The following is a 16,652-nucleotide window of genomic DNA, read 5'->3' as shown; positions in this document are numbered from 1 at the left end:
AAGTGAGTTGGTTTTCTATTTTATATATCCCTATTTTGCTTACAGTTTTTACAAGGAATATGTACTTTATAATAAAGTGTATTTTAAAAATTAAAAATCAGTAACACTAAAAAAGTAAGCATAAATTTGCTCCCCAGTTTTCTTCCCAACATTGGACTGTTTAAGTAGTTTATTAATTAGGTTCAGAGACTCTTGTAGGAGTTCTTAAAAGTGTACTTTCATTATCCTCAGTAAATTTTAATTTAATGGCATTTTTTTGTCCAGGGTTTTTTCAGAATCTGGAAATTTCATTATAGTTCTCTATTCTGTGACACATAAGGATCCTGAGTTTTATGAATGCCTCCCCTGTGATGGCAGGTCATCTGACCTTCAGTTCCAGCTACTAACCAGCAAGGAAACATTACATCTTTTCAAAGTAAGTGATTTGATTACCTAGCACTTTTTTTTTTTTTTTTTTTTTTTTTTGGAGAGAGTGAGAAACAGCAAGCGGGGGAAGGGCAGAGAGAGAGAGAATCCCAAGCAGGCTCTGTGCTGTAAATGCGGAGCCTGACGCGGGGCTCAATCGCACAAACTGTGAGATCATGACCTGAACTGAAACCAAGAGTTGGACACTTAACCAACTGAGCCACCCAGGTGCCCCTGATTCCTAACATGTAATCACTAGTTAGGGTTGCCTGTTGGCAGTTTAAACCCAATGATTTTTACCCTTTAAAATAAATAGTAACTCAGACTATGAGGCTTTGTTTATAATTATTCTTATTAAATATTAACTTCATTTATGGTTAATATCGTTTTATAAATTTTAGACCATGTCTCCAGAACCAAACCGTAATACAGGATCAGAGCTTTTCCGCAGAATAACTTACCCAATTTTTTCTGAAACCTTTGAAGAGTATCAAGAAATTTATATATCATTTTATGATATTGAGAGTTAGTTTGTGATCTTTGCATTTTGTGTGCCCTGTTATTTTTTAAATGTGTAGATATAACAAATGGTTTCTCACATTTGAAAGTCAGTGTTTAGGGCCACCTGAGTAGCTCAGTCATTTGAGCATCCAACTCTTGGTTTCAGCTCAGGTCATGATCCCAGGGTCGTGGGATTGACCCCCACACTGGGCTCTGCACGGAGTATGGAGCCTGCTTAAGATTCTCTCTCCCCCTCCCTCTGCCCCTCTCCCCGACTTGTGTGCTGTCGCTTTCTGTCTTCCTCTCTCTGTCTCTAAAATTAAAGAAAGTCAGTGTTTATATATAATCCTAGGAATCAGAATAGATTGTTGCTATAGCTCATAAAACACATAAAAATACATCTAGGTGATTGTCACAGAAAAAGTAGATCTTTGAAACCATAAGTGTCATGATGTAAAAACATTCAAAGACCACTTTTCAGTAAAATGATTGATCGTCCTAGGTCTCAAACCAATAATAAAAAAAATTCTGGGCGCGCCTGTCTGGCTTAGTCAGAAGAGCATGCAACTCTTGATCTTGGGGTTGTGAGCTCAAGCCCCATGTTGGGTGTAGAGATTATTTAAATAAAACTTTTTTTTTAATTCTGTATTTTATTACAAAAATATTGAATATATTTAAATAATCGTGTTTTCGCTCTGATCTTATTTTGTGCCTTATTTATTTTTTTAAATGTGTATTTATTTATTTTTGAGAGAGGGAGGGTTAGAGAGGAGGAGACAGAGAATCCAAGCAGGCTCTCTGCTGTCAGTGCAGAACCCACAAACCATGAGATCATGACCTGAGCCAAAATCAAGAGTCAGATGCTTAACTGACTGAGTCACCCAGGCACCCTTTGTGCCTTCTTTAATTTATTTATAGGCTATCAGTTCATGAATCAAGTTTTTGTATTTTAATTATAAATATAATTATTTTAAGTGAGGTCTAATAATTTACTTCCATTTTAGAGACAAATATCATTTACTCATTCTTTATGTTATATCCTCAGTTCAGTTATTGGTAACTGATTATTATTGATTATTGAGTAAGTTACATAATACAGGTAATTAAGTTCTCGCTTTCATTTATGTAGCAGGGAAATGGACAGTTTAAAAAGGTTACATAAAAATAGAACTAACATGTTTAAGGAATTACACTTCTGGATATTTATCCAAAGGAAATGAAAACACAAACTTGAAAAGGTATTTGCACCCCCATATTCAGTGCAATACTATTTTACAGTAGCCAAGACATGGAAGCAACCTAAGTATCCGTATCCATTGATGGATGAATGGATAAAGAAAATGTGTGTACACACACACACATACACACACACACACACGGTGGAATGTTATTCAGCCATAAAAAAGAAATACTGTCATTTGTGACAACATGGTATTATGCTAAGTGAAAAAAAAATGATCAAACTGTACTCATAGATACAGAAAACATATTGTTGCAGTATGGTTTGGGGTGGGCAGAATGGGTGAAGAGAGTCAAAAGGTACAAACTTTCAGGGCGCCTGGGTGGCTTGGTCGGTTAAGCGTCCCAACTTCGGCTCAGGTCATGATCTCACAGTCCGTGAGTTCGAGCCCTGCGTCGGGCTCTGTGCTAACCGCTCAGAGCCTGGAGCCTGTTTCAGATTCTGTGTCTCCCTCTCTCTCTGCCCCTCCCCTGTTCATGTTCTGTCTCTCTCTGTCTCAAAAATAAATTTAAAAAGTTAAAAAAAAAAAAATTAAAAAAAAAAGGTACAAACTTTCAGTTCTAAAATAAGACATGAGGATCTAACATACAGCATGTTGACTATATTTAATAGTATATATTTGAGAGTTGCTAAGACAGTAGATCTTAAAAGTTCTCAACAAAAGGCGGGGCACCTGGGTGGCTCAGTTGGTTAAGCGTCCGACTTTGGCTCAGGTCATGATCTCACAGTTTGTGAGTTTGAACCCTGCACTAGACTCTGTGCTGTCAGCACAGAGCCTGCTTCAGATCCTTTGTCTCCCTCTCTGCCCCTTGCACACACTCTTTGTTTCTCTCTCTCTCAAAAATAAACACTTAAAAAAAAGAAAGTTCTCAGCACAAGGAAAAAGAATTATAACTTTGTACGGTAATGGATGTTAACTAGACTTATTGTGAGCATTTTGCAATATATGCAAATATCAAATCATTATGTTGTATGCCTGAAACTAATGTGATGTGTCTGTTATATCTCAATTTTAAAAACAATTTTTTTTAAAAGGTTACAGTAATAGAAATAAGTCTCCTACCTCCCATTGTTTCAGAGCTACTTTTCATTCATTCATTCATTCATTTTGAGAGAGCAAGTGAGCATAAGAGTAGGAGTGGGGGAGGGGCAGAGAGAAAGAGAGAGAGAGAGAATCCCAAGCAGGCTCTGCGCCATCAGCACAGAGCCTGACTCAGGGCTTGAACCCACGAACCGTGACCTGAGCTGAAATCAAGTCAGAGGCGACAGCCACCCAGGTGCCCCTCAGAGCTACTTTTCATCTAAATAGAATTCTCTGTTGTTTCTATTTAAGTCAGCTCTCAAAGTATGCCCTTCTTTATTTCAGAATGTTGAACCTTCTGATAAAAAGTCAATCCATTTTGAACTGACTGCTGAAAGCCAAAATGCAGAAACAGAGTTTTTCAACAAAGTTTCCAAGAATCTTTCAATTAAAAGGTAAAAGATACTATTTTCATGTGTACTTTTTTTTATTATATTCATTAGCTTTAATGAGTAATGAAAGTAACTCCCTAATCTGATGAAACTGATTGTATTATCTTATATCATAAGATGTCCATGCATTACTTCATACTCGGATGAAGTGACAACTTTAATGTAGTCGTCATTTGAGTTGCTTTATTACATAGGGGCAGGAAGTGTCAAATTATCTTGCTTAGGAAGAAGCTCCTGTTTTTGTTTAGTTTGCCTTCTGTGTGTTCTTCTCTGACTTGTAGTTTTAAACTTGGGCCTATCCGAGAAACTGTGGTAAAAAAACTTCTCTACCTAAAAAAGAAAATGCTCTTGGGGAGTATTAAGTGAATACTGGCTGTGATTTTTTGGGTCAGTATATACTTTTCCTGGTAAAAAAAAAGATACTCCATTGTATTAGGGTTCTCCAGAAAAACAAAACCAACAGGATGGAGAGAGAGAGAAGGAGAGAGAGGGAGAGAGAGAGAGAAAGCTTTGTTTTATGGAATTGGTTCCTGCAGTTACGGAGGCTGAGAAGAGTTGCATTTAGAGTCCAAATGTCTGCTAGCAGAATTCCCTCTTCTTGCAGGGGGTCGTTCTTTGTTCTATTAAAGCCATCAGCTGACTGGATGAGGCCTGTCTACATTTTGGAGGATCATTTGCTTTACTTGGAGTCTAGTGACTTTAATGTTAATCTCGTCTAAAAATACCTTCATACAAACATCTATAATAACGATTGACCAAATATCTGGTTATTGTGGCCTAGCCAAGTTGACACATAAAATTAACCCTTCATATCCCTATCCCACCTTTCTCATGTATTCTCCTGTATGCCAGGTAATGTGCTAAAGACTGGAGATATGGTGGTATTAAAAACATACAGATTTCTTCCCTCGTGAAATTTATAGTCCAGTGATGAAGTGTTGAATGTTCTCCATATTACTGGAGTCACATGCTCTACTGACTGAGCCAGCCAGATACCCCTACAAATGTTATTTTAACTTGCCCTAGTGGTTAATTTGTCCTTTTCTCAACGTTTTGAATATAACCTTAACCTGTCTTTGGGCCCCTTTATAATACTGTTTAGTATCTTGCATGCAAAACAGGAGGTGTAAGGTTCATTATAGGTTATTGCGGTGATTGAGAAAATGGCTTGACTTTTTTTATACGATTCATTCATCACTTGATTCTGTAGGTGGAAATTAACTATGATACAATTTTAAAATAATTGCCAACTATACCAATTATTTATAGAGGTCACAACATAATAGTTGTGAGCTCAGTTTATGGTGTAAGATATCTGCATTCAAATCCTGGTTCTATACATCATTATTCCATCTGTAAAATGGCAATTATGACTGAATCTGTATTAGTTTCTGGTTGCTGCTCTAAGAAATTACCACAAACTTGCCAACTTAAAAACAATACAGATTTATTATTTTCCAGTTTGGAAGGTCAGAAGTCTGAGATGGTCTTTGAGGCTAAAGTCAAAGTGGTGAGAGGGCTGCATTCCTTCTGGAAGCTTTAGTAGAGAATCCATCTTATTCCCTTTTCCACCTTCTAGAGGCCATGCGCATCACTTGTCTGGTGGCCCCTTACTCTGTCTTCAAAGTTAGCAGTATAACATCTTCAGATCTCTCTCTGACTTCTTCTATCCTCACATCTTCTTCTCTGACTCTGACCCATTTGCCTCCATTGTATAAGGGCCCTTGTGATTACATTGAGCCTACCTGGGTAATCTAGGATAATCTTCATATCTCAAGATCCTTAACTTAATCACATCTGCAAACTTCCTTTTCCCAAGTGCGGTAAACATAGTTACAGGTTTTGAAGATTAGACATACCTGAGGTGTGCTCTCTCCATCTTTGGGCATTTTAACTTATCCTGGGAATAGGTTAGATCACCAGAAACCTATGTTCTTACAGGTTTTCAGGAATACTGTCACTGTCTTTTTAAGTCTTTATTCAAGATTTTATGGATTATTTATGGAAGAAAAAGCCAAATTTAGGAGACACTTATAATTTCTTTTTTTTTCTTCATTTTTTTCTTAAAGTTATTTACTTACTTTTGAAAGAGAGATTGAGAGCATAAGTTGGGGAGGGACACACAGAAAAGGGGAGACAGAATCTGAAGCAGGCTTCAGGGTCTGAGCTGTCGGAGCAGAGCCCCATGCAGGGCTCAAATTCACAAACCATGAGATCGTGACTGGAGCTGAAGTCGGACACTTAACAGACTGAGCCACCCCAGTGCCCCAATTTCTTTAACATTGTTTTTGAAAACTTTGCCAGTTTTCAACTCTGATCAGAGCTTTAGGAATGATCATTTTTAGATTTTAGGAAAATGTTCATCTCACCTAAAGAACTGATGATATAGTTATACAACATAAAGTTTTTTCTTTTTGCCTTGGGTCCTACAAAAGCTCAGAAATGGATTTTATTGCTCAATGTCAGAAATTTTATGTGTGTTTACACGTTTGTGTTACCACAAGTAAATATGTAGCAAATATTAATTCCTTGCCACAAACTCAGGTTTTCAAAAATGTTAACTTTTTTCTTTTTAAAAGTAATTGAACTTAATTTCTAATTTGACCACCCAATTGGTTATAGAAACCAAATTTCAGTAATTCAAATTCTGTTTGTCTTCTTTCCTCTGAGGTTATATGCAATTTGGAGGAATTAATGCTGTGCCAGTAGTAGTGTCGTGGGGTGACATGATTATCATCCATCCAAGCTGCCATCTGCTGAGATGTTTTCATTTGCGTCTGGTCTTTGGCAGTAGGTTTGTGCAGGCTTCTGCTGTGACCTCCTTACTCTAGTCAGGTCGTTGGTTCTCTGTCATGTCTGTGCTACCCTGAGGCACAGGGGATACAATAATATTCTCCACGTCATTCTTGGGTGTAGGGGGAGAACTTTATGGGACTGAGTGCAGACCCTGCTGCTTAAACACACCATGCAGACATTCGGATTGTTTCATTGCAGCACCTTGGTGCAGAAAGAACTCTGTGTTTGCTTCTCCAGACCACCAGGGTTTAGGCAAAGGTCTCTTCTGCTGTCAGACCTCCTACCTGGGGGCTTCTTTGTGCTCCCTGACCAGAGAGACAGGATGTAGGACACTTTCTAGGGATTCCATCAATGTCTGTGCTCTTTTAGCTTCCTTCTGGCTTTTCTCTTCCCTGAACTCATCCTATTGAGACTTTATCTAGGATGCAAAAAAATCTGATGCATATAGTCTTCCAGATTTTATTTTAAACTCTAATTTTGGCTTTTGAAACTCAGTACTCAAAATCGTGTCTGTGTTCTATTGGGGCAGGCGGCTGTGACCCAATGACTACAACTGACTCAGTAGGAGGAGGCACCTCCTCCAAGCTCTCCCATCACAGCTATCAGTACGCAGGAAAGTGTAGTAGTTCTCTCTTAAGTTCCCTTTTTAACACAGTGTTTAATGCAGTGAGTGTACAGCTCTGTCACCAGATTATAATTCTTTTTTTAATTTGAGAGAGAGACTGTGCACACGTGCGCAGGGGAAGGACAAAGAATTTCAAGCAGGTGCCACACTCAGCACCGAGCCTGACAAGGGGCTCAGTCCCACGACCCTGAGATCATGACCTGAATCAAAACCAAGAATCAGATGCTCAACCAATGGAGCCACCCAGGCGCCCCTAAAGTTTTGCTATGGCAAGCCCTATGCCTTATTTATAACTACATTCCTCAAAGTGTTAATCGGAAGATGCTCAGTAACTGTTGATACATATATATTTTTAAAATTTTTTTAATGTTTATTTATTTTTGAGAGAGACAGAGCGCCAGCAGGGGAGGGGCAGAGAGAGAGGGAGACACAGAATCCAAAGCAGGCTCCAGGCTCTGAGCTGTCCGCACAGAGCCTGACGCAGGGCTCAAACCCACGAACTGTAAGATTATGACCTGAGCTGAAGACAGATGCGTAACTGACTGAGCCACCCAGGTGCCCCTGATATTTTGTAAACTTCCCGCGATCAGGCAAAGAGAAGTAGTTTATTAAGCATGAATCTGACTGCACCAGCTTTCCTAGGCAGCTAACACTGGCCCGAAAAAAAATAATTTGTGGTTGTCAAATACTAAATTAAATGATCCAGATACTACTATGGTTTATTAAAGGACTTTATTCACTTTCAAAAAGAAAGAACAAATGAACAAATAAGATTACTGAAGACTTTTCTTTATTCCCTTCTATTTTTTAGGTCTTCCCAAAAGTTATCTCCAGGGAAGATGCCAATAAATGATCATGACTCTGGTGTTGAAGATGAAGATTTTTCTCCAAGACCAATTCCTAGTCCTCATCCTGTGAGTCAGAAGGTATCACTGATCTTATAAAGAGCCCACCTATTGTTTAGAAACCGAAAATCTCTTCATGTTAAAGCATTCAATAATATTACCTGAAACTTATTTAATTTTTATTCTAAGATGTATCTAGCTATATATCAATGTGGCTATATCTATATATATAGATACAGATATTTCTCACAAGTATGTGTAATTATTGTATGCGATATATATACATATGTGTGTACATATTGTAATAAGTACCTTTTATTACTACTTCCAGAGAATACTGAGGCACAGATTGATTAAGTACCTGCCCAGTATTAAACAACTAGTAAGTAGTAAAATTGGAATTCAGTAAAGCTAGTAGTTCAGGAGGTTTGGTTTCAGAACCTGGTGCTTTTAAAAAACCCATGTAGGCTCAACATTCTGTACTACCACCAGAACTTGACAGTGATTCTTATTAACCAAATCTGAGAAAACATGATACTTGATTTTGGAGATTGCTAATCTGTCATAATTTTTTGATTGTAGAATTGTTGTGCCTTAATTGGACTAATTACTTATTAGAGGAAAGTAGGTGAGGGACAGAAAGAAAGGGAGAGAGAGAATCCCAAGCAGGCCCTGCACTATCAGTGCAGAGCCCGGCATAGGGCTGGATTGCATGAACTCTGTGATCTTGACCTGAGGCGAAAAAAAGTCGGGGGCGCCAGGGTGGGCTTAGTCAGTTAAGACACTGACTTCGGCTCAGGTTATGATCTCATGGTTCGTTAGTTCAAGCCCCATGTGGGACTCTGTGTGGACAGCTCAGAACCTGGAGCCTGCTTTGGATTCTGTGTCTCCCTCTCTCCCTGCCCTCCCCTGCCCATGCGTGCGCTTTCTCTCTCTCTCTCTCTCTCTCTCCCTCTCTCTCTTTATAAAAAATAAATAAACGTTAGGGGCGCCTGGGTGTCTCAGTCAGTTAAACATCTGACTTTGGCTCGGATCATGATCTCATGGTTTGTGGGCTCGAGCCCCGCATCAGGCTCTGCACTGACAGGTTGGAGCCTGGAGCCTGCTTCACATTCTGTGTCTCCCTCTCTCTCTGACCCCCCCCCCCCCCCACTTTGTGCACTCTGTCTCTTTCTCTCAAGAACAAATAAATGAACATGATTTTGAGAATAATAAATAGGGGCGCCTGGGTGGCTCAGTTGGTTAAGCGGCCGACTTCGGCTTAAGTCATGATCTCATGGTCCGTGAGTTCAAGCCCCGTGTTGGGCTCTGTCCTGACAGCTCAGAGCCTGGAGCCTGTTTCAGATTCTGTGTCTCCCTCTCTCTGACCCTCCCCCGTTCATGCTCTGTCTCTGTCTCAAAAATAAATAAACGTTAAAAAAAAATCATTAAAAAAAAATAATAATAAATAAATAAATAAACATTAAAACATTAAAAAAAGAGAGAAAGAGTTGTACACTTAACCAACAGCCATCCAGGTGCCCCAGGAATGGGAAAGATTTTTAAAAATTACTATCAAATTATAACCAAATTTACCACAGCGAGTATTGTTTACTTTTTTCTGCTCTTCCAATTACTAGTTGGTATTGATAAAAAGAACAGTGAATAATTTTACTTAGTAGAAAAATATTCTGAAATATTTATTGAAAGATCTTTTATCACCTAAGATACAGAAACATTATTTGCTACTAGATCTATTAAAGCATTCTGCCAGCGATAATTTTTTTTATGGGGAGAGGGTAAAAAAAAAGTCTATTATAAAACAGTTTCCCATATTGTGTTATGTGATTTAAGCAACAATAATCAGTGTTCCAATAAAAGGAATTCCATTGTTAAGTAAGTTTGTTAGGGCAGGGACCTTGTTTATTTTCCTCACAGTTACATTCCTAGTGCTGGCACGTAGAAGATGCCCAGAAAATATGTGTCAACTGTCTAAATAAAGAATAAACACTTTTTTTTTTTTTTTTTTTTCAACGTTTTTTATTTATTTTTTTGGGACAGAGAGAGACAGAGCATGGACGGGGAGGGGCAGAGAGAGAGGGAGACACAGAATCGGAAACAGGCTCCAGGCTCCGAGCCATCAGCCCAGAGCCTGACGCGGGGCTCGAACTCACGGACCGTGAGATCGTGACCTGGCTGAAGTCGGACGCTTAACCGACTGCGCCACCCAGGCGCCCCAAGAATAAACACTTTTTAATAAGTAACTGGATATAATTTGGAAAATATTAGTGTGAAGAAAGTGAGGCATCCTAAAAAATACTTTCCCTCTTTCATTTATTTCCCATTTATAGGTTTCTAAGATCCAACCATCAGTTCCTGAACTTTCGCTTGTGTTGGATGGCAATTTCTTAGAATCAAATCCTCTTCCTAAGCCATTGGAAATGGTGAATAATGAAAACCCTTCTTTGTTGATTAACCTCTCTGAACACTTGGATCCATTGCAACCCCAGCTTTATGATGACGAACACAACCTAGAAGCTAAAGCTGGAGAGCCTTCCTTGAGAGGGTTACCAAATCAGTTAACCCAGAGCACTGTTCCTTTAAGACATGGCGAAGTAAGACAATCATCTACCTGTAAAAAAGGGAACCCCCATAACAGGAACAGTGGTAAACCATCTTCTCTTAATGGGCCATCTCCTGATACAAATTTACACAAAGAAGAATATCTTATAGGATCCTCCACATTTAATTCCAAGCAGTCTTCTCTTGCCTCACAGACCCACCCACACAATTTTGTTTTTTCATCCTGTAATTCAGGAAGACCAATGGAACTTCAGATACCTACTCCACCACCACCATCTTACTATTCTACAAATGTCTGCAGTTGTTGTCAGCATCATGGCCATATTCAGTATAGTCCAGTAAATTCTTGGCAAGGAATGAATACAGTGGGGTCCATTCAAGACCTCCAGTCTGAAGCCCTTCACAAACATTCGTTATTTCACCCAGGTGGATGTCCAGCTCTGTACTCTAATGCATTCTGTGCTTCAAGTAGTCCTATAGCCTTGAGACCCCAGGGAAGCACGGGTGGTTGCCCTCCCCACAGCACTGTGGAACCATCGCCTGTGGCAAGACTGCCTTCACACGTGGACGCATGTAACCCACGGCCCTGTGCAGTGTGCACACACACACCCAAGACCGGGCCAGATAATGGAATGATGGGACTGTCTCCGGATGCATATAGGTTCCTCACAGAACAGGACAGACAGCTGAGACTGCTTCAGGCACAGGTTTGCAAGCTTTCTTACTTCTTCTAAGTTCTTGGTATTAATATGATTACTTAAAAATAACTGGCAATTCTTCAGTAATTACATTTTATGGAGTAAAACTGTAGAATATCAGGGGTGCCCAGGTGGCTCCATTGGTTGAGTGTCTGACTCTTGATTTCTGCTCAGGTCAGTCTCCTGATTCGTAAGTAACTTAGAGCCCCCCCATTGGGGTCTGTGCTGATGGCTCAGAGCCTGCTTGAAATTCTCTTTCTTCTCTCTCTTTGCCCCTCCCCTGCTTGCTCTCTCTGTCTTTCAAAATAAATAAACATTAAAAAAAATTGTAGAATATCAGAACTAGAAGGAAACTTGGAAAGTGGATTCTAGTTCCTGTTGTTTTACAGATAAATGCAAAAGGGATTAGAGAGAGTATACTTTAGACAATGACACATTGCTAGTTAGGAGTAGAACCAGGAGTAGAAAGCAGGCCTTTTCTTCTCTGCCTGGTGTGTATCCTAACCTACAATATAACTGCATTTTTCTTTTCATTTGTTGCCTCTAACAGAAAGTCTATGTAATTTACTAGACCTTGGTATACCACTAGATATAAAGCCTGCACAATGGATTCTGATGCGTCTCTAACTTGTCAACCCTGTAGTATGTTTAATAAGTTTCAGCCAGTGTACCTTTCAAGAGTAGTTCTGGAACATCTTCTGTGTATCTATACTAGATGGATTTCATTCATTATATTATGAAATGCTTCCTTTCTTCAGGCATTTATGGCAGTTTTTAGTCTTTTAATTATATTACACCATTCAGTTTTGTGCCGTTGTTTTTTTTTTTTCCCTTTCCTTACTGGCACCTTTCCTCCACGTATGTACCCCAAATCCCCTACCATCTTCCTTCCCGTTCCCATGAGTATGAATGAAAACAACCTGAAATATATTCTTCTATACTTCTTCCATCATCCTATAACTATGCAAATATATGTATAATCGGCATTATATGCATGTATGATTTTTTAACATCTTTGTTTTGTAAAGTTGTTTTGCATTTTGCAAAAACAAAAAAAGGTAATGATATATAAAAAATTCTGCTTAAAGATACCTGGCTAGCTCAGTCAGAAGAGCATGGGACTCTTGATTTCAGGGTCATGAGTTCATGCCCCACATTGGGTGTAGAGATTACTTAGATAAGTAAACTTAAAAATAAATATATAAATAGGGGTGTCTGGGTGGCTGAGCTGGTTAAAAGACTCTTGATTTTGGCTCAGTTCATGATCTTTCATTTCTGAGGCCAAACCCTGTGTTGGGTTCCATTCTGGCAGTGTGGGGCCTGCTTGGGGTTTCCTCTCTCTCTCTCTCTCTCTCTCTCTCTCTCTCTGTCCTTTCCCCCCCTTGCATGCTTGTGCATGTGCTCTCTCTCTCTCAAAGTAAACTTTTTAAAATAAATAAAATACAAATAAATAAAAATGCTGCTTAAAAATGGTATAGATGAGACACTTGAGAAAAATGTAGTTTTGCTGGTTTTTAAACCTAGGTAAATTCTCTGAAATTGTAAAATATAAGCTTGATTTTTATAAATCCTTACAGATATTTGGCAGAAATTTTAATGTAGCTAAATGTTTCAGCTTGAGATTCTCCCTTTCTCTCTTTCTTTCTCTCTTTTCACCCCTTTCCCCTGCTCGCACGCTCTCTCTTAAATAAAAAATGAGTATCAGTCATAAGTAGAAATTGTTTTAATTTGCACTATATTATTATAATCAAGATTGATCATTTTATTATTTATTGGCTATTTTTTCTTTGTATAAAGTCTGTCATTTACCCATTTTAGGTTTTTTTCTAATTAAATTTTTAAGAGCTCATTGTATATTGAGGAAATTGATTTTTTTATCATATGTATGTGGTAAGCATTTCTTACAGTTTGTGTTAAATGTTTTGTGTTTTAACCATTTGTTTGTACAGAATATTCCAGTTTAGATATAATTAGATTTATCATTTTCTTTTTGGGTGTTAATTATGTTTAGAAAGCCCTTTTCTCTTCCAGATTGTAAAAAATACATTCTTCATCTTCTCTCCCCCTTCAGAATTATATTTTTTGCTTTATTTTGATATGTGAGATAAGAGATTTTTCCCTTTTTAATAATCAGATAACTGGCCTCATATATTTATTGAATAATGGATCTTTTGTTAATGATTGGAGATGTATTTTTTTATAATAGAAGTACCATGTATTTGTATCTATTTCTGTACCATATTCTCCATTGATTTGCCTGTCTATTCCAGCATGAGTACTATTTAGTTAATTACTATAGCTTTATTATCAAGCTTGTGTGATTCTTGTGATTCTTGTGTGATTTCTCTAAACCTCACTCTTCTCATCTGTGAATTGGGAGCAGTGATTGCTATTACATGTAGATTTGATGGTTAAATGAGTTTATGTGTGTGTGTGTATGTACGTGTATCAAGTGGTTAGTGTAGGACCTAACTGCAGTCAGCAGTCAAAAAGTTAAAACTATTTTATTTGTCTCTTAATCCTTACGACTACTTTAGCTTTAGGTGATATTGAAGCTCATAGTGGTTAAAAAGCTTATCCAAAAGGTAGCAGAGTAGGATTTAAACTTACATCATGACACCAAAGTCTATGCTACAAACCACTATAAGTACATAGGCTATTTTGTATTATTAATGCAGGCTGTATTTCTACCTATCTTGATAATTTGTGGATAAGTTATATTTTCTTATATTAGTAAAGTTAATTTGCTGAAATAAGTGAGACGAATTAAACACATTAGTGTAATTTACAGGGAAGTAGAAAATCACAGTGTTTAAAAAGTGAGGCTCTTCCACTCCTAAGTATATACCCAAGAGAAATGAAAAAATATGAGCACATAAAATCTTACAGACAAATGTTCGTAGTAACATTATAATAGCTAAAAGTGAAAGCAGCTCAATGCCCATCAACTGATGAATGGATAAACACACTGTGACATATCCACACACAGAATATTATTCAGCCACAAGGTATTGGTAGATACAACAACATGGATGAACTTTGAAAATGTTATACTAAGTAAAAGAAGCAAAATACAAGGCCACATATTATGTGGTTTCATTTATATCAGATGTTTAGAATAGGCAAATATGTGGAGACAGAAAGTAAATTAGTGGTTGCCAGAGGCTAGGGATGGGCAATAGAGAGTGACTGCTAATGGTTACAGAGTTTTTTCAGGGGATTGATGAAAATGTTCTAGAATTAGATGGTGGTGATGGTTGCAAACTTGTGGTGGCTTTACTAAAAAATACTGAATTGTATACTTTAAAGGGATGAGTTTTAAATGGTATGTGAATTCTATTTCAGTTTTAAAAGGAGTAAAGAAAACTTGGTGTTTGAACCTTAGCATTGCTACTTATTAGTTACATGTTCTGAGCAAGTGACTTTATTTTTAATTTCTCAAGTTTTTTATCTGTAAAGTGTGTTTAATAGTAGCACATTCTTGAGATGCATGGGTGGCTCAGTTAAGCATCCGACTCTTGGTTTCGGCCCAGGTTGTGATCTCACAGTTTTGTGGGTTTGAGCCCTGTGTCAGGCTTGTCTCTCTGCCTCTCCCCCACTTGTGCTGCTTTGTCTCTCTCAAAATAAGTAAACTTAAAATAGTAGTACGTTCTTGGGGCACCTGGGTGGCTCAGTCAGTTAAGTGTCCAACTCTTGGTTTCAGCTCAAGTCATGATCTCATGGTTCATGAATTCGAGCCCTGTGTTGGGTTCTGTGCTGACAGTGTGGAGCCTGCTTGGGATTCTCTTTCTCCTTTTCTCTCTGCCCTTCCCCTTCTCATGTGAGCACTCTCTCTCTCAAAATAAATAAACTTAAAAAAAAAATGTCATTTAAAAAATAGTAGTACATTCTTCATGGGATGGTTGTATTAATCTTACATAAACACTCTTAATACAGTATCTTGTAAACAGGAAACAGTAAGTATTCACTACTGTTATTAATAATTTCAGTTGTGAGGTGCCTGAGTGGCTGTCTGTTAAGCATCCAACTTTGGCTCAGGTCGTGGTCTCGCAGTTCGTGGCTTCGAGCCCCGCGTTGGGCTTGCTGTTGGCACTGCACAGCCTGCTTTGGATCCTCTGTCCCCTCTCTTTCTGCCTCTTCCCCCTTGCACTCTCTCAAAAATAAATAAACATTAAAAAAAACTAATAATTCCAGTTTAGCACAGCCAAACATGGGCTATTCTGGTTAACCTTTATAAGAAGAACCTTGTGTAAAAATGTTGAATATTTGGTTAAGTGTAGCTCTTATCTTACTTTTGATTTGTAGGTGGAATAGGAATGAAATTTTTATTATTTATTTATTTAAATGTTTATTTTTGAGACAGTGAAAGAGTGGGAAGGGGCAGAGAGAGAGGGAGACCCAGAATCCGAAGCAGGCTCCAGGCTCCAAGCTGTCAGCACAGAGCCTGATGCAGGACTTGAACTCATGAACCATGAGATCACGACCTGAGCCGAAGCTGGACCCTCAATTGACTAAGCGAACCAGGCACTCTTGAAATATTTATTTGAAGTCCTAACATTTAGGCTTTTTTACACAAGTTTAAAGTTATGAATGTCAATCTAAATACCTTCATGTTTTTACTTTTTTTGGTTTATTAATTTTTTTTTTTTTTTTTTTTTTAAGTAATCTCTGCACCCAGCATGGGGCTTGAACTCACAACCCCGAGATCAAGAGACACATGCTCTTCCGACTGAGCCAGCCAGGTGCCCCTGTGTTTCACTTTTAAATTTATGCTTAGCCATGGGACACCTGGCTGGCTCAGTCAGTAGAGCATGCAACTCTTGATCTTGGGGTTATAAGTTTAAGCCCCACGTTGGGCCTGGAGTTTACTTTAAAAGAAATAATAAAAGTGTGCCTGAGTGGCTCAGTGGGTTGAGTGTCCAACCCTTGATTTTGGGTCAAGGCATGATCCTCACGGTCATGAGATCGAGCCCCATGTTGGGCTCCTCGCTAGGAGTGGAGCCTGCTTAAGATTCTCTCCTGTTCCTTCTGCCCCTGCCCTGCTTGCTCACGCTCACTCTCAAAAACTAAAATAAATAAATAAATAGTAAAATAAAATAAAATTTACATTTAGCCCACTTAAGTGGGTCTTAATAATGAAGGATAGTGATTTCTGCATTGAATAAGTTTTATGGTATGATCTAACTGAAATGTGAAAAAAATCTAGTTAAAAGCCACTTATTTGTAATTGGGACACTTTGTAATTCATTTTTAAACTCCACTGCAATTTGGTGATTACTTCCATGGCCAGTTTAAAATGTGTTGTTAATTGATACAGATTCAGCGTTTATTGGAGGCACAGTCTCTGCAGCCCTGTTCCCCTAAGACAACCTCTGTTGAAAACACGGCACAAGCAGCAAGACAGATGGAGCTGGTTTCCATGGAAGCACAGTCTTCTCCTGGCTTGCACATGAGGAAAAGTGTGAGCATTGCTGTGAGCACAGGTAATTGTTTTTTTTATTTGGAAG

At 38.4% G+C, this 16,652-nt stretch overlaps 1 protein-coding gene across 7 annotated transcripts in view; it reads left to right on the top strand.

Moving 5' to 3' along the window:
• STIL (STIL centriolar assembly protein) overlaps nucleotides 1–16,652 on the top strand; it is a 77,082-nt gene that overhangs the window by 32,788 nt on the left and 27,642 nt on the right. For 6 of the 7 annotated variants that reach the window (XM_042951059.1, XM_042951060.1, XM_042951058.1 and 3 more), the window contains 5 exons: nucleotides 265–415; nucleotides 3,513–3,622; nucleotides 7,852–7,966; nucleotides 10,216–11,154; nucleotides 16,463–16,628. In XM_042951059.1, coding sequence (XP_042806993.1) covers nucleotides 265–415; nucleotides 3,513–3,622; nucleotides 7,852–7,966; nucleotides 10,216–11,154; nucleotides 16,463–16,628 — 1,481 coding nt within the window. The remainder of the gene's footprint in view (nucleotides 1–264; nucleotides 416–3,512; nucleotides 3,623–7,851; nucleotides 7,967–10,215; nucleotides 11,155–16,462; nucleotides 16,629–16,652) is intronic. The other variant, XM_042951062.1, reaches the window with a different exon arrangement.

This window comes from Panthera leo, chromosome C1, assembly GCF_018350215.1.
Source record: "Panthera leo isolate Ple1 chromosome C1, P.leo_Ple1_pat1.1, whole genome shotgun sequence".
In the NCBI taxonomy this organism is placed as follows: domain Eukaryota; kingdom Metazoa; phylum Chordata; class Mammalia; order Carnivora; family Felidae; genus Panthera; species Panthera leo.
Note: the sequence above shows the minus strand (reverse complement) of the source record. Positions and strands in the feature narration are given on the sequence as shown.